The sequence below is a fragment of the Sceloporus occidentalis genome, unplaced genomic scaffold (assembly GCF_023333645.1).
Source record: "Sceloporus occidentalis isolate IW3139 unplaced genomic scaffold, rSceOcc1.0.p SCAF_4, whole genome shotgun sequence".
Classification (NCBI taxonomy): Eukaryota; Metazoa; Chordata; class Lepidosauria; order Squamata; family Phrynosomatidae; genus Sceloporus; species Sceloporus occidentalis.
Window position 1 is genome coordinate 38,857,431 of NW_028316984.1, and position 19,434 is coordinate 38,876,864.

General features: G+C 38.8%; 1 protein-coding gene across 7 annotated transcripts in view; it reads right to left on the reverse strand.

Moving 5' to 3' along the window:
- The window catches only part of MYO3B (myosin IIIB), a 395,071-nt gene that overhangs the window by 240,785 nt on the left and 134,852 nt on the right, over positions 1 to 19,434 (reverse strand). For 6 of the 7 annotated variants that reach the window (XM_089519779.1, XM_089519778.1, XM_089519775.1 and 3 more), the window contains one exon: positions 12,714 to 12,869. The exons of the other annotated variant lie outside the window; for it this stretch is intronic. In XM_089519779.1, coding sequence (XP_089375905.1) covers positions 12,714 to 12,869 — 156 coding nt within the window. The remainder of the gene's footprint in view (positions 1 to 12,713; positions 12,870 to 19,434) is intronic. 7 annotated transcript variants of the gene reach the window in all.

The window sequence follows — 19,434 nt, forward strand, 5'->3', positions numbered from 1 at the left end:
AGGAAAATTCCAATCCAATGTCATTCAAGAGCATGCAAGCCAGAACAACAATACTAACACTTTTCCGAGTGTTAAGACCAGCACTGTATTTGTATTCCGTGACTCTACAATAGAGCAACCTCTTTCCCAGACAGAAAGGGGACTCTGCTTTTTTAGGCTTGGCTTGGTAAGCCAGTGTGTGTGTGTGTGTGTGTGTGTGTGTGTGTGTGATTCCAGTGGCATGCTCAAGATTGTTAATGAATTTAAAAAATTGCACAAAGCAACCATGATGAATCTGTTCAAAACGATATCAAAATCTATGACTCATAATCACGTGATGGAAAAATATAGGCTGATCTTGCTAGGCTGCTGTCCATTTAATGCTTGTAGAGGAAAGGCTAATGGCTATAGCTCAGTAGTAGTGTACATGCTTTTGCATGCAAAAGTTCCCTGGTTCAATCCACAGAATCTCCAGGTAGAAGTGGGAAAGATTCATTTCTGAAAAAGAGAGCTCCTGCTAGTCCGTACTGACCCTCATGAGCTAGATGGCCCAGTGGTCTGATTTGATATGGCAGCTTCCAGTTTTTACATCTGAGGGATATTGCCACAGTGACAGCAAATTAAGTCTCTGATTTGATGCTTTGCTCTATTGCTATCAGCTGATGCTATCCGATGAAAACAGGGATTATGACAGTGAAGGTCTACTGCTGGTCTTTCCTTAGAGAATCTAAGTATCCCCAGCCCCTATTATCATCTACCCAAATGATCATGTATTCCTCCAAATAATTCCAGACATGACCTTGTCCAAACTGCATTTCACAAAGGGTTGTGCTTTGCTATATCTCAAAAACAATGAGCAGTCTATATGGCACAAATATTTGTCTTGGTCAGAAACTGGCATTTGTCTTTGAACAATAAAAAGATGTTTACTGGAGTTATTCTTTTACAGGCAGGCCTATGGTATTATTATTAGTAGTATTAGTATTAGTATTTATATAGCACTGTAGATTTGCTGTATTTATATAACGCTGTAGATATATTAACAGATCTTGGTTACTATTGTATCCATATCAGAGTAACCAGATGTCCTAACCACAAAGGAGGACAAGGCACCGTAAAATATAGAACATTCAAGAAAAATGTAAGACCTTGGCAAAATAAAAGCTAAAAACACTAATGTAAATTCATGCTTCTTAGTGATGCTCAAAATGAAGGACATTTTGGAATTTCTCTTGGACAGAAGTTTGAAATATAGGACATGTTCAGGAAAAGGAGGATGTCTGGTCACCCTGATTCATATGCAAGGTCTGTTTTTGGCCCCTGAAGTGCCTGTTAGCATAGCAACAATTATTATTTTTTTAAATCCCTCTATTTGGATCACAATTGCTCACATAAAAAGTGTTAGTGGATTTGTTTTTAAATCAACAAAATGAAAAAGCCCCTAAGAGTTTTGTTTTAGTGATGTCTGTTGCACCTTAAATCCTTCCTCCCCTACAAATGCTATGAACAGGTACATTAACAAGGAAGAGCCTGATAAGAAGGAGTACAGAATCCATTTAACGTAATGGGACTACTTACTGGTGAGCACAATAAAGAATATGTGAATTCATTAACAATCTCGGTAAATAAACTTGAGCACCGTATAGCTTTTCTTCTTCTTTGTTCTGGAGTTTACCATACTTAAGATTCTCAGCCTCCTGGCTGAAATACCCTCAAGGCACCAGATCTTGGAAATTAAGTAGGATAAGCTTTGGTTATACTTATATGGGAGACTGCTCCCTCCAAAACAAAAAACAAAAAAACAGGTGCTGTAGGCTATGTTTCAGAGGAGGGAGCTGGCAAAACCACCTCTGAGGAATCCTTGTCTAAAGAAACCCTATGAAATCCATGAGGTTGCCATAAGTGGGCAGGCGAATTGAAGACACACACACACAGGTTCTCAGCTGTGAGTAAGTCACTCTCACATAGTTTGATTCAGTGTCACTGCGTAACTGAAACCAGATGATATTTATTTATCCTGCCCTATATCCAAGGATCTCAGGGTGGTATACAATAACATCAGTCTAAATGGTTTTAAACAATATAAAATGGCAAAATAATTTTAAAAAACTAAAAACATACTAAATGATTCAAGAAATTCAAACAAAACAGTCTAAAGCCATTTAAAACAATAAAAACAATGCAAAAATATACACAGATGCAGATTTGGATGAAGCAAATTAGGCCTCAAAGGCATTTGTAAAAAAAAAATAATGTTTTTACTTGGCACCAGAATTACTTCAATGTTGATGCTAACCAAGCCTCTAAAGGTGCCACAGCAGAAAAGGCCCTCTGTCATGTTCTTCTGCAGAGTGCTAGCCCCACTGGTGGGATACAGGGCCCTCCAGCAAGCCTCTATCCTCAGGCAGCCATGTGTAGGTGATAAAGCTTTGTGGAGGAAAAACGCTTTTGAGTCTTCTGCTTTTCTGCACTGGGGCCAACCTGAGGCAGTGGCCAAATCAGATTCAACACTGGAATGGCTATTTCAGGAGTCAAAAGGACTCGGTGGCATCAGAGATTGCTTCAGTTTTCCCAGGTTAACTTCCCACTGGGGCATTGGTATAAAAGGAAATATAGGAAACTGCCTTATACCACCCCTGAAGACTACTGGTCCTTCCAATGTAGTACTGTCTACTCTGACTAGTACCAAGTTTCTAGGGTCCCATACAGATCTTCTCCATTACCTGTTCCTTTTAACTAAAAACACATTCAGTGGAAGAAAACAGCAAATTTATCACTGACTAGCACAAAAGCAGCTGAAGCTATCTGACTGAAATTTTGCTGGGTTAAACCATTTTTTAGGGTCTACCATATCTCCAAATGTTATGCAAATGTATATTAAAAAACAAACAAGTTATAGCCACTTTGGTTTTCCTAGGATCCGGATGCAGCCCAAATTCAAATTCAATTCGGGAGTGGTAAGTCAATTTTAAAAGCTGTGCGATAAGCTCCTGGGTCTGATTTGATCCAGACTATACTGCAGGAGAAAAGAAAGGCAAAACTGATTGGGAGAGTAGCAGCTTTCTCTGTGCTGCTCTACATGCCCTTGTAGCACTTCTGTTCTCTGTCCAAGGGGTGATGGTAATCAAAGCACACCTTTTGCTGAATGAATTTTTCCTGTTCAGCAAAAGACATGCGTTGACAACTATCTTTCCTCAGGAAGACAATGGAAGCGCTACAACGGACTTTATCACATGTGAGGAATTTCTCTTAATTTCAAATGAAAAGAAAGTGGGGCCAGAACGCATTTATGTGAATTCGCTAGTTCAGCGAATTTACATGAATTCGAATTGCATTCGAACTGACTTCCCATTACCAGAAAATAGCTTGTCATTGCCCGAAATTGCGTGTGGTAGTCTATCACGCAATAACGTTAAATCCCATGATTGCGTTCGGATTGCCATTGGATTATACTTCCAATTTCCCTTGTCTGATAACGTCCTCCATCATGCAGAGCAGCACAGAGAAAGTCACTACTCTCACAATCAGTTTTGCCTGTATATAATTAGCTCTAAACTTCCCTAGTCAGTGGGTTTCACTACATCACAGTTTAACCACACACTGTGTGTTTCCTTTTATCCATTCTTAATCTTTCACAATCCAGCTTCAGAGGACCAGGTTATCTGAATAGTTTTGTCTCTTTATATGAGCCTGTCCATGTCTTGAGATCTTCTGAGGAGGCCTTTCTCTCTGTCCCTTCACCCTCACAGGTAGATCTGGAAGGAACACAGAGAGATCCTTTGGGAACTCTCTTCCTATAGAGGTTAGACTCCTTGCTATCCTAAAGACCCTTTTCTTTGCCAGGTTTTTGAGGGTTGACTGCTCAGGGGCCTTTTATAATGTATGGTGTTGTTTATATTAATTGTTCTTATTATAATTGCTTTTACTTTTATTGATAGTTTAATTATATTTGTAACTTTTATATGATGTAAATGTTTTAGTTGTACTGTTTACATTTTTGTAAGCCGCCTTCAGTCGTAGACTGGAGACATATCTACCAATGTTTCACAGATGAAACCTGGGAGACATGTGACCAAGCAACATCAGAGAGTGGTCAGGATGGCAGAAGTTATAAATGAGGAAGAACATACAAACTAAGAGAGGATACAGCAGTTTGCTTTTGCCTGAGCATAGAGAGAAGGAAACAATTAATCCACTTTCTCTCTTCACCACCCCCTTCCAGGTTTACTGACTACAAACTACTTTTGCACTTTGAAATTGGTTTGCATAAACTGAAGTAAACTGAAGACAAACGGGAAAAGTGGAAGGAGGAGAGAGTAAGTGGGGCATTTTAAAAGAACTTGGAAAAGTGGGATGACAGAAGATTAATTGGGCTGCCCATGCCGAGTAAGAACATTTACAAGTTAGGGACTTCTTTCTGTCCACTTTTCTCACATCATGCATAATTTCATAAATTCTGTCATATCTCTAATTGCCTTTTTCTTCTTCAAATAAAGTCTCAAACATTCTAACGTCAATCTTTTCTCACAGGGGAATTGCTCTAGATGTGAAGGCAGAAGCAAGAATAAAGAATAGCAACCCGGGTGGGTGAGGTACAAGCACTGCAGCGTCTATATATCTGTACAATGTGTCAAACCAGTTCCTCGACCAGTTTTTATGATGGTTATATTTAAAAACGAAAATTTACAATATCTTCCATGTTCACTACACTATGTAAATTAAGAGCATTGTGTGTCTTTGTCTGCACAATTTATTATGCAAATAATAATGTCTGGTTTATTTATTGGATTTCTGCTCTGCCCTCACACTAGACTCAGGCTGGGAATAATTTGGTGAAATCATAGCAAGTTGTTAGCAGTAAAAAAAAAAAATGAGCAGGGCAAAGAAAATGTTAGAACTCTGCTTTCAGCTAACCTCTCCTTAACCACTTGAAATAACAGGACCTTGCATTTTCTGGATGATTTTCAAGCATTGATGAAATCTTCAGAAGAAAACAATTCTGCACTGGAAGAGTGCCCTCTGAGAGTGACTCTCTAAATGTTTTTGTAATCTTATTTTGGTGCATGGATGGTTATATCACCATTTTATTTGGAATTGGGGGCACCTTATACCCACAGACATTTTATACTAAGCCATTTCTAACTGCTGACAGTTTGCAAATGAACTACTTTTCTAAATAAATATAAAACTCCCACTGTGTTTTCCCCTTAGGCAATGGAAAACGACGGGGTTGTATATGTGTTTTTAAACTTAAGACTTTTTAGTGAGGTTACCCTAAAAAGCACATGCTGCTAAGAGAACCTGATAGTCAAATATCACTAAAGTGCAGAAATCTATCTGCAATCAAATTCTGTTTCACAGAAAGGCACCAGTGGGAGGAAGCAGAACACCACTGCTCTTCCATTTTCAACCTTGTCCTGTAGGTGTTTTGAAACCAGCAAATCTTTAACACTGAATAAAACACAGTGATAAATCTATATAGGCTGGGGTTGGCAGTGGTCTATATCAAGTTCCCCCAGTAGGTGGGTATGATGGTACCTGTAGCCCAATGCATCTATTGTCATTACTGCAAAGATCTGACAAAGAAAGGCAACAGAAGCCAGCCATGAACACTCAAGAGTGATTTGCATGGATTGTTAGATTGTTAATATTTTTAAAACTACAACCCAGAAACCCAACCAGAATTGTTCATAGCTGTGCTCGTTGAGTAATTATGGCAGTTATACTCTAAATAAGCAGCTTTTCTCAAATCTGAAGACAGTTGGGGTTCAAATATGTTCGGGGGATAGTGGAGTCCAATGTGTATCTTTAAATATATAGCTGTGTTAGTCTGTAGAATCAGTATGTAGAAAGACCTTGTAGCATCTTTGAGACTAACTAAAGAAAGAAGTTGGCAGCATCAGCTTTTGTAGACTTAAGTCTATTTCTTTAGATGCATATCACTCTACAAAAGCTCATGCTGACAACTTCTTCAAATATATATTTTACCTATCGAGGTTGGAGATCTGTAAGGTGCATTACAAGCCTCTGGGCTCCTGCAGTCATTGTGCTTATTAGTTTTAAAGAGGAGTGGGGAAGCCCTTGACTGTATGTGTATATGTCTTCAAATCATCTGTCAACCTGTGGCAACATCTGAGGAAGTAGTCTCAAGTCTATATGAAAGCTCATGCTACCAACATCTATCTTTCAGTTAGTTCAAAGGTGCTGCAAGATCCCTTTCCATAGTAAATTTCATAGGGGCTTCTTAGGCAAGGACTATTCAGAGATGGTTTTGCCAGTTCCTTCCCCTGAAGTATAGCCTACACTACAGCAACTGGTATTCATGGGTGGTCTCCCATCCAACTACTAACCAGGGCTGACCCTGCTTAGCTTTCAAGATCAGATGGGTTCTGGGGCCTTTAGGGCATTTAGGCAGCATCCATCCCTTGGCTACATGGACCAAATTAGGTGTGTAACCCCGTCAATGCATGCCTAATTTGGTACACCTGAATCCCCACTTCAGTCTGTTATTTTTACTGCTATTATTATTTAATTTATGTCCTGCCATTGCCCCAAAGCTGGAATTGAATACTGGCTTGCAAAAAACAAATACAGTTAAAAGCACTTGCAAAGATGTAACTAAACACTGTTAAAAGCTCTTGCATTCATCTCCTAAAAGCTTGTCAGAATAGGAAAAAAATTCACTTGTTGATGAAAGGACAGCAAAGACTGGGCTTTTCTAGTCTCCATAGGGAGGGAGTTCCAAAGCCTGGGAGCTACCACAAAGAAGGCCCTCTCCCATCATCCTATGACGGTAGTGTGACCAAGATAACTGCCTCCTCTGGAGAGTGTAGATTCCCAGGCATTCTCATATCAGACCATATGGCCTTTCAGATACCCAAACGGTGTAAAATCTTTATAGGTCATAACCAGCACGGTGCCCAGAAACAGACTGGTAATCTTGTAATGCTGCTGAAACAAAAAAAGTTACATCTTCCCTGTTAACTGTTCCAAATCAACAGCTTGGCTGCAGCTCTTTGGGCCAAGTGAAATTTCTGAGCACTTGTAAAAGACAAGTCCACATGTTACAGTAATCCAAACAGAATGTCACTAAAGCATGTGTCACCACAACCAGGAAGAATGGCAACTGGTACAACTGGTACACTTCAACTATACAAACACATTTCTGGCCACTGCAGAAAACTGAACTGAATCCAGGAGAGCACTTAATCTGTAAACCTGCATATTTGAGGGAGTGTAACCCTTTCCAGCACAGCTTGAATCCCTATTTAGAACACTAAATAGCAAGACTGCTGGGATAAAAAGAACTAGACCAGAATAATCCATTTTTCCAACAATGGGAAACACACTCTCATCCCCATTTTATCAGAACACTGAATTATTGCCTTGAAGCTACTTGTAGTACACACTATGTTCTCCATCCCATACCCCACTTCTCCTGTTCCCCAGGAAGCTTTTTAAAAGCAACACTCCCTATTTTTAAGATGTATAGAAATAACATTATATATAGTCTGTATTCCATTCCATTACTCTACGGGGGGTAGAGAAGAGGTGGATGTGTTGTATTTGTAAGGAAAAATGTCAAGAAAGTGGGAATAGCCAAAAACAGACCTGGTGACCTCAATTACATGAGCCTGGTACAGTTCAAATGTTAAATGTCCAGTCCAGGATGATAATCATGCCTGAGAGTTCTGCTCTGAGTACCTTTTGTAGGCATCACAATGACAACACCTTAATTGCAACATCACACATGGCACGACTATAATAAGAATCTGTGTAATCATTAGCATTTACAATGTAATCACACTGCAAAATGGGAGCTGTTCTTGCCCACAGTAGGTTTTCAGGTTTGCAGTATTTCCCCCTGGTATTCACCCAGACAATGTCTGGAAGAAACAGCCTTTTTAAAACCACATTTAATTCTGCATGCCCATCATTTTATGATCCATGAGCTATTCTTGGCTTTGCCTGGTGTTATCTGCAAGTGCTAGCATAGTGTACAGAGGAAATTACAAGCTGGGCACAAGCTAGTTTCTTAAAGCTAATTGCTTTCAAGCTGGAATTGGAACTGGCAGAATAACTGGCTCTAGTTGTAAGACCTCCCTGCTAATGACAGGCTGCTGTTCTGAAAGAGCTGTCTAATGAGACACAGCACACTGCATGGACCAGTGGGTGGTGTGATCTGTTGTTTTAAAGTCTTGGGTCCTGGTTCTAGCATGGACATGTCATCTTGGGGATGTCACCAGTGGTGTACTAGTAAATTTTGAAGTGCTGGCACTCATAACAATTTTTCTCATAGTCATACTTCCAAGAAGTGTTCAACAACAGAGTGAGTTATGTCAATCTACAATAAAAAAAACCTGTTCATCAGTTTCCACTGCCACCTGGAGCAGGTCTTTTGTAAAGTTAATGCATCTCCACTCCACATTCAAACCAAGTAAAATAAAAAAATACTTTTGCATAACAGCAGGAATAACTCACAACAATTTATTGCTGCTGGGAAAATTCATTTTCTTTCCAGCTATTGTTGGGATTGTGGGTAACATCAGAGCAAATACAGAAGCATGAAGAGAACAATGTTATATATCCTCCTAATCAAAAAGTCTTTGCACTTCATCTTGCTCCACTGCACTGTATATCACTGTTTCTCAGTCTTATCCAGTGTAATCTCCTCAGATTGAATAAGATTGGAAGAGAGTGGACCTTGGTATTATTAGGGGTTTTTTTCCCTTCAGTAACAAGAGAACTTCATAAGAACAGCCATATTGGATCAGATAAAAGACTTCTGAGTTCAATATTCCATTTGTACACTGCCCATGCTGTTGCCTGTGAGAAGCACACCTGCTGTCTCATGTTCCCCAGTAACTGATATATGGGGGAACACACTGACGATGATACTGATACTGGAGGTGACTTCACACACGGGTTAACAGAGCTTAAAATCATTCATGTTAATGCTAGCATCACCCATTGAGTTAATGCATTACTTTAATCAATATGTTATCCCAATGATTTGTGCTAACACTGCACATTACACATTACTAACTTGATGTTTTTCATTTAAAAAAAACTTTAAAAACAGAAACATGCCCAGGCAAAGCCAATGTCATTCCAAAATAATGAAAACAAGCAATTATGGGGATTTTTAATAAATACACCGGGGAAAGGGGCAGGTACAGCCCGCCCCAAATGGGCGGTCTGTAACCCGCCATAGTCTCTGAATATACTATCCACACTTATTATTTCATGAACACTTATAATGGGATCCCAGAAGCCCCATTTGCTCATTATAAGAAAAGCTTTATAAACCTTATAAGAGGGCCTTTTCATAGTACAAAGTTATAGTACTATTTCACACAAACTGGGGCAATATCACTCTCTATATCCCTTCCCCAGATTATAAACCTTGCAAGTGGTCAGACTAAAATGAAAAATTGGTGATACTTTTATACACATTGAGGCAGGTTTTTAAAAAAGTTCCATCAAGTGCATTAATTTGGTGCAATTTCTGAACCCAGTGAGATTCCTTTCCATAGCAGGATTTAAGAATACAGGAGTGTTTATGGGTGCAGAATTAAGGCTATTCCACAATATCCAAGCGCCCAGAGTCATAAAACATACCTTAATATGAAGTAGAAAAGTTGTTTTGATTAGCTGTCATTCTCTCCTATGGTTTGCAAAAAATGTAACCAACTGTACAGCACAGATGGCTGAGACCAGAAAACACTGTGTAAAACCTTTATGTGACAATGTTGTAAAATGCCTACTTGTAGGCCTGGTTCGGTATGAATTCTGCAAAAAATGTAACTCTAGAGGAGTAAAATGCACCATCTGGTAGCAGTTGTGAACATTATTTTTAAAAATATTATCAGGGTCTACACATGCTGCAAAGTTGAGATGGGCATAAAACATAAGGTTTTGAGGTAGTATGGTAATCAGTACCATTTCAGACTAAGGATGCGGGGAAACACAATTTTTTGCATGGTCCCAAATGGGAAAACCCTTCTGCAAACCCCAGAAGACTGAACTAAGTTATTTTTTTCCCCCTTGGATGTCTTATTCACAGAATATTAAATTATGTGAATGTTGTTAAAAAGATTCAACTAAAATGGAATTTTGCAGCCTTAAATGATTCAGGCTACTCTGCTACTTCAGGCTTCACCCTAACTTGGCTGTATGTACAGAACAGGGGCTCATTCACATTATACAGTTATACTGCTATGATTCCGCTTTAGCTGATATGGCTGTAATCTATGGTATCATGGGCCTTGTAATTTGGTCAGAGGCAACATAGGAGCTCTCTGGCTCAGAATTTTAAATGCCCCTCCTTAAACTTCAAGTACTAGTATTTCATAGGGTGTTGCATCTTCCCTGTTAAAAATTCAGGTGCTGATTAATGAACAATTTTGTGCAATAGCACTATAACTTTGCAGTATAACTTTGCACTCTTATAAGGTTTATAGAGCTTTTCTTACAATGAGCAAATGAGGCTTTTGGGATCCATATACTGAAGATGAAGTTCATGAAAAAAAAAAAACCTCCTGCATTCCCAGGCTCACACAGTATATTTACACCCAACTTTTTCCAGGCAAAGCATTCTCTGAAGGTGCCAACCACAGATGCTGGCAAAAGTCAGGATTTTTTTTTTCTAGAACATGGCCACATAGCCCAAAAAATCCACAAAAAACATGGATGCCAGCCATGAAAGCTTTCAACTTCACATTCATGAAAAAAGTGTTGATAGTATATTCAGAATCTATCATTTTCTGGGTCTGAGGGTGGGTTCACACAACCAGGGTTTTCACACTTGAACAGCAATGTGGCCATTTGATGTTTCTCCCAGATTCTCATATACATGGCTATTTTTTTTAACTATCTACAAATTGCAGCTGTCAAGAGGGAGAGAATATATACATGGCAGGCTAAAATATTGGCCTTGTGAAGTATATATAACTACTTGAACTCTTACTTTAAAAAGGTGTGCAGAATAATTCTCCTTGTAGTGACATCAAGAAAGTCAACCTCACCTTGAACATACATTTATTACTTTCTTTTTAAAGTTTTACTGAGAGGCTTTTGATTTTCAAATAACCATTAACTGTGTCTGGGTAAGCACATACATTTTTATGACTTTTGAATCATGACATTTAATTTTCTTCATCAGCATTAGCAGGTATTTATTTACAATAATGGTTTACAGCTTATCTGGCGCTAGGCAAATTTCATATTACAGAATGATTGTTGAGCAGAGGAAGTGTGTTCATTTGCATTTAAATTCACTTTGAAAACAGTGAAATTCTGCCACCCTCTGGACAGCCATGAAACCAAGAGATGTCTGGCGCAGCTGGCTTCCAGATTGTATGTGAAAGAACACTCTGCTGGCAAATATTTAAGTACCAAATCTTATACAAAGGAAGATTGGCAATATTAAGTCATAGAAAAGCAATCAAATTCAGCTTTGCAAGCAGTGGTTAATGAAACTGTAATACCTTTACTGTTTTGTCCCCTTAATATGCCACCACTATTGATGGACAGCACGGCATTGTGGTTTGAGCATTGAACTATTACTCTAGATGCCAGGGTTAGAATCCCAGCATGGGCATGAAACCTACTGAGTGACCTTGGACAAGTCACACTCTCTCAGCCTCAACAGATGGCAATGGAAAATCTCTCTCAAGAAACTGCTAAGAAAACCACTGTGATAGGTTGACCTTAGGGTTGCCACAACTCAGAAGTGACTCAAAGACACACAACAACAGTAATTGATGGCACATTACCCACATTTTGGGAATAATATTCTATTGCCCACATTTGATTTTTCTGCAAAAATATGATAAAATAGGAAAATCTTCCCTGTTAAAAGTTCACTTGCTGATTAATGAACAAGTGTGTGCAGTTGCTGGTATTAGCAATAAATCCAGGAAACTACTAAAATGCAAAGCTTCTGTTATGGCTGAGTGCATTTACAAGGAATGAGTGAGAATGTTATTTCTCCCTGTCTTGAAGCTCTCCCTTTATATGGGATGTAATAAGGAGTGTGAATAAGGATCTGTAATAACTAGAGCAGTCAGGTCTAGCTATGGGCAGCCACACATGCATTATAACAGATAACTCCAGATGGTAAGATGTATCCCCGAGTCCATCAAGATATCTCTAGCCCAGGAGCTGGGATGTGTGTTTTTCTAGTTGCTGTTGTTGAACAACAGTTCCCATCAACCCTCTTCAGTGGGGGCTGCAGTTCAACAACACCTTCACGGCTAAAGAATTCCCCAATATTGCTTTAACTTCAGTGTAACAAGGATGAGAATCATGAGGTAGAAGTATACCTCAAAGTGTAGCTCTCCATACACATCAACTTTGTACACAGATCATTCATGCTTGTGGCAGGGGGAGACCTCTATTACTGCATATGGCATCTGTATACTTCTGAATCTTAAAGTCAAATTGGATGCTATACTTACAACATTTTTTGCAAACGTGCTCACTCAGATAGTAAAAGATTGTTTGCCTGAATGTGTGAATTTTCTCACCCATATAGCTTACATTTAGCTTACTTTGTTTTGTAATAGGACTTCGGAAAGTGAGCACAAATTCATTTGTAGGTTCTATTGCTGATCTTTGATCTCTGAGGAAATCCCACTGTGAAGGGGAAAATCATAGGGAAAACCTATGTCTCTGCAAATTCCATTTGACCCTCAGTAATCTGGAGAAGGTAATAGGAATTTTTACAGTACCTTGTCTTGGCTACTGAGCCTAATTGTTGTTGAGCTTGAATGAGATCTGCCAGTTGTTTCTGGAGTGCCATGTCTTTACCATGGGCTTGTCTTATGAAGGGATGTTCTAAAAGATGAGTGACAGAGGGACGTTTTTCAAAGTCCTTAATTAGACACCTGAAATAAGAAAGCATCTCTCAGGTTACCTACACATGGGTTGACATTATATAAAGTACAACATTTAAACCACAAAATAGGTATTTATATTAGTGGATCTCAATCTTTGGTTCCCAAATATTGGACTGCAGCTCCCATAATCCCTGGCTCTTGGCTATGTTGGCTGGGGTTTCTGGTAGTAGTAGTAGTCTAAAAACATCTGGGGATCTAAGGTCCGTGAATCACTGGCCTTAAATATAACAGCCCTTTTATTTTCTATTAGAATTGAATTTTGCAGGAAAGCCTCAGCTTTTTTACATGTTATTGGACTGAATTAAATAAATCATGACTACTGCAGATATCAACCAAAATTTATTTGAAAGGAAACAGTCATCTTGGAGTGCTTACATGTAATAAAGACAGGTCCCAAGATAGTTGTGATGTGACCTGACCTGGTGAAACCAATGTAACTTGTAAATCACAATTAATTGAGGAGTTATACAGTACTTCTAATTGAAATTACTAATTAACTTGAAAGGGATTCAAAGTGGAGAATTCTAAGTTCACCAATATAAAGGACTGGTTTTATTTTTATTTATTTGTATATATTATTTTATTTTAATACAACACATGTGGGAGGGAGGAAAAGGGAAAGTAAACCAGTATGGGTAGAAATGACTGAGGGAAACTAGGGGCATCTGTTTGCATGTACAATCTTAAATATTAAGAAAAAATGTTAACAAAAAATGGAAAGACATAACATGGGGATTCAAAATTTAAAGGAATGGCAGTTTGGCTTCAAATGAAGCAAAATTATTGTACTCCACATATAGAAACATACTGAAAGTGCTGAAAGGCCACACAATTTCTTTTAAAATGCTTATTATATTATATCTGTTTGAATTAGTTTATTAAACGTGCTTTCATTCAGCATATTGTTCAAGAATGATTTGAGAAACAGAAAGATAGATGCTCTAATGTACCATGATGATTATTCTTCACCATGCCCTATAATTTCAAGAAGTTTCGTATCCGTCTAGTTGAAACTGAATTTATTGACCACACATTTTCAGAGCTGCGTGTTTGATTCTACATTTCACATTTAAAAACCTCCTGTGATGTTTATTTCACAAACACATTTTAAGCACTTAAAGACAGGAGCCATTCTACACAACCAAACAACAACATATTTTTAAAATTAAATCAGTGATTAGCATGAAACTCAATGTAGTCTCTCTCATGTATTTACATCTTTATATATCATTTATATTACATATTTCATGAACAACAAAAGGACAAAAATAAACTCACCTCACAAAACTCAGCCTTTATTATTTCTTAAGAATATAAACGCACAATTCCTAAATGAATCCACCAGTGATATCAGCCTGCCGGAATAACTTCCATATCCTTGTTTACCAAGAAATCTTCAGAATATTTTGATGATAGCTTAGGAAACACTCTAACAACTGATCTAGAGACTTTACCTGTTTGAACTGGAGCTTCCTGATATAAAAACTAAAGCAACAACACACAAAAAACCCTACTTTATATCTATCCTCCTACTGCAGAGGTTATAAATACCACTCCCGCCCTCCCATGAGAAGAAATCCATCACTGGGCTTTTATAGGTTCTGGTTTCCTTTGTTTTGTTGCCCATCATTTTTTAAAAAGTCAGTGTGTCCTGATATAAAATATTATACTTGTCAATCTCTACAAGTTTATATCCTCTCCTGTGGAGAAGGTGTTATAATCAGAAAATAGAAACCACTACAGCAAGGGAAAACTGCAAGCTGTTTCAAAATTGTTGATTTTTAATGGCACACTACTGGTTATTTAGAGCAAATGTGTAAAATTAAAGTTCAGTGTGAAAAGTGAACCTGGAAAAACTATGGCTCCCACTGGCACACTTGGAATACAAGGGTTCATTGAGTTTTGGAAACCAAAAAGGAGCAAAGAGCCTCTTTAATCTTATGTGTAGCCATCTCTTTAGTATCAGCCATCACTACATATGTGCTGAAATCCCTATGGAGCAATCCTGTAACACAGAGGAAGTAGGTAGCATCTGATGGGAACATGCAACTTCCTGGCAGCAATTCACATGGAAGGTTTAAAAAAAACAGGGATCTACTTCTGTTTGCATAAATTACTACCAGTGCAGTATCCCATTCAGACCCTATTTTAAAACTTCTTTGTGACAGCAACCATTGGACCAGCCAACATGGGCTTTTTTGTGCATATTCTACAGGTCCAAAATAATCAGAGATATACACCTAAATCAGTTGGCCCTATTAAGAAAGAAAGGATCAGTACATTATATGTATATTTAGAACAGCAATGAAGATGTCTAAGAGCCCAATCTTAACTAACCAAGATGATAAAGGGCTAATAGACCTGGAATCTGTGCTGAGTCCAAATTCCTCCCACTGTAGATGTTTAAAATTAGAAGTTATTCTTGCACTGGCCTAATTTTGTGTTGGTTCTTCTGCTGGCAGATCTTAGCTGGATCTCTGAGCAGCTGGCAAAATGGAGTTCTGCTGATAGGAGAGCAGTTCCACTAAAAGGACCTTCAGAAAGCAGGAAATTTCTCATGTCAGAAGATACATGTACATAATCCTAATCCCCTACAAAATGCCAATTTTTAAATTGGGATTGCAAGGCCCAGTGGGATATAACAAATGTTTTTCTAATTATGATTTCTGAGCAGAAATATATTCTCTTGCTTTCACACTCTGTAATACTAGAAATCACTGAAGTATATGACTGAAGGCTGGTATAAAAATAACTATACAATTTGAGTCAGGCAGTGAAATTGACTGACAGTAGTTTAAAGGGCAAAGGAAAGAATTACTTTACAGAAAACTTAATTTGAATGATTTGGTACCAGTTATTGTGGGAATCAGTAGCTCTTTTTAAAGACTGGATAAATTAGTAGAGGATAAAACTATTATTAATTTCTACTGTTCAAAGATGTGCTGTTGTTGTTGCTGTTGTTGTTGTGTGTCTTCAAGTCACTTCTGATTTATGGCGACCTTGAGGCAAACCCATCATGGGGTTTTCTAGAAATGTTGAAGCTGAAAGAAAATTTCATGGAGATGCAGAATTATTTTTTGAGGGGGCAATGCCCTCATTCCCCCCCCCCCCCACCAGCTATATCCTTGCATGTTTTCATCCTTTCCCTGTTACATCATCTCTCAGAGTCCAAGGACCTTTATGTGACATTGACATGATCTGGCATTTCTGTACACTGATTTGCCTCATCAAGTGATTGGATCTTTCCTAGACTTATTCAAATCTAAGTCAGGACCGGGGAATCTGTGCCCCTGTTGGTGTTGCTGAACTCTAGTTCCCATCACCCCTAGGCAGCATGGCCCATGGTGAACTGAGCCAGGAGTAGAAGTTCATCAGTAGTTGGAGGACTGGCATTTCCCTTTCTCTTATCTGTGCATATTTTCTATGGGATTTGCTAGTCCTAAATTTCAGGTATGTTTAATAAGTACTTCATTCCATGGTCTAAATGGTGGTTTTGTAGGTTCTCCTTTCTTGCTGAAGAGACTTAAAATCAGATGACTCTAGGATCCAGGATGAACTGCCCTGTTAATACTCAAGGGAACTTTTGTGAGCAGCTGTCATTCTCCCTTCTTAAAACTGATCTAGCACTCAATTTCCAGTTTCTTCAGGGGAGATTAATTTAATGGACCATTCTCAAATCTACCTAGCTGGCATCACCATCAGAAGTTGCTGAGGTTACAAGGCATGCTAGTTTATGAGATGCAGCTGCACAATAAGGGGCAGAAGATTCATACAGAGATAGAATAATCATTAGAAAGCTTTTTCTTCTACAGAGATTAAATTAAATCTTTTTAAAAATCATGAAGAAACAATGGATGAAGCAGAGAAATGACACAAGTATATGTTTAAGCAACACATGTGTCCAAGCAACATGAGAGTGTGGTCAAGATAGCAAAGTTATTAATGAGGAAAGAAACACATACTAACAGAGGCTGAAGCAGTTCTGTATTTTAAAGGAGGAATTTTGCCTTAAACACATAAGGCACCATTCATTATGATATGTGTATATATGTGTTTGTCTTGGACAGCTTTAAAAAAAAGCCCATAGCAAACAACATTATTTGGCGTATCTCCTGAGAATCAAACATAGGTGAGGCCAGATAGACATGCACTCCTCTTGCACTCTTCTACTATTTTGTTGTTGTCAGTATTTGCCTTTAAATTGGCTTCAGCTTACAATGACGCAATGAATCAGACCTCTAAGAGCCTCCGTCATCAATGGATCTGCTCAGAACATATAAACTCAGGTCTGTGGCTTCCCTGATTGAATCAGTCCACCTATAATGCACTCCTCCTTTTTTCCTGACATCTTCCACTTTATCAAGGATTACCAGTTTTTTACAGTGATGGGTCCAATGTACAATAGCCCCAGTTTATTAATGTTGTCTTCTGGTGGGATTTTGGCTTTTATTTGCTAGGACTTGTTTAATTGCCTTTTTGCTGGCCCACAGTATCCATTTGCCATGGCCAAGTTTATTTCCCATGAAGTAGACAGTAGACACTAAGGTGGCCATCATTTGCTTACCTTCCCAGCATGTATTGGTGCTGCCTCTATTTGGGGGAAACCACCCACACACTGTTTGGTCTGACACACAGACACTGTTTTTTGATCCAACATTTGGTAAGAGGATATTATCTCCAGGTGAAAATACAGAACCTCTTACCAAATGAAAGATGGAGTAGTAAAACACACTAGAAATTACCATATACTGTTGGGAATGATCTAACAACTTGTTGTTGTGTGCCTTCAAGTCATTCCCAATGTATGGTAACCTTAAGGAGAACCTAACAGAGGGTTTTCTGGGGCTGAGAAAATGTGAATCTCCCAAGGTCACCCAGTAGGTTTCTGTAACCGAACAGGGAATTGAACCTTGATTGCCAGAGTCGTAGTCCAATGCTCAAATCACCACCATGCTGGCTTCCATTTAACAGTAGTAAGGCACATTTTTATATAACCACTGAACTGGCCTTTTTGTTCTAATATGATCTTATGCACAGTTTCCTAGAAATAAGCCCTACTGAACATAGTAGGACTCACTTGCCAAGGAAACTTGCACAGTCTTGTGCTGGACACATACTGAAATCAGTAATATGATAATTAATTGTGTAACCAAATACAGGAATATAGAATCGAAGTGTAAAGATCCAGTTCCAGCTAGTTCTCAAATGAACATTGCAAATAGGCATGAGTTACTGCACAGACATCAAAACTCATGTTAATGCTTCACATATGTTGTGTGAATCAATTTTGATTCTATTTGGGGAATCATATTTATAATCTAATGAGAAAGAAAATTCAAGCTGTAATAAATTTTACCTAAACATTAGGGTTGCATCCACACTGCAGAAATAATCCAGTTTGACACCATTTTAACTGTCATGGCTCAATGCTATGGAATTCTAGGAACTGTAGTTTGTTGTGGCACCAGATCTCTCTGACAGAGGCTATGTGTGTCTCACAAAACTATAGTTCCCAGAATTTCATAGCACTGAGCCATGACAGTTAAAGTGGTGTCAGATTGGATTATTTCTGCAGTACTGATGCAGCCTAAGAAGAACTTTCTGACAGTGTGGAACACACTTCCCCAGAGAGAGGTAGATTCTCCTTCTTTGGAGGTTTTTAAACAGAGGATGGCTGGTCATCTGTCAGGAATGCTTTGATTGTGTTTAATTGTGCATGGCAGGAGGTTGGAATGAATGACCCTTGTGATCCCTTCCAGCTCTATCATTATCTATGATTCCTTGTGTTTCATTTTAGAAATAATTATAAGCCAACACAATATGCTATATTTTTATGAAGTCATATTAACAAATGCCCTGACTAATAAATAATATGGTATCATTTCAGCCTGATGTTACATGTCCGTACTCTGTAGGCAAATGCTTTTTAACATTTACACGAAGCCGCTGGGAGAGATCATCCGAAGACATGGGGCCTGGTGTTATCAATATGCCGATGACACCCAAATCCACTTCTCTATGTCTCCGACTGTTTCAGCGACTAAGGGTGGCATCTCTCCTCTGAATGCCTGCCTTGAGTCAGTAATGGGTTGGATGTGGAAAAACAAACTCAAGCTGAATCCAGAGAAAATGGAGGTGCTCGTGATAGGAGCCCCTGGTCCGAGGAAGAAGATTTCCCAACCCATCCTTGACAGGGTCACACTTCCCCTGAAGAATGAAGTTCGCAGTTTGGGAGTACTTCTGGACTCGTCTCTACAGTTGACATCTCAGGTGGAAGCGATAGGCAGGAATGCATGGTGCCAACTTTGACTGATACACCAACTACGTCCCTACCTGTCTCAGGGGGACCTTGAAACAGTAGTACATGCACTGGTAACCTCTCATTTAGATTTCTGTAATGCGCTCTACATGGGGCTACCTTTGTGCCAAGTTCAGAAGCCCCAATTGATTCAGAATGCTACAGCCAGACTGATCACCAGGACACTGAGATCAGAGCATATTACACCGGTGTTGAAATCTCTACATTGGCTGCCGATTAGCTTCCGGGCACAAT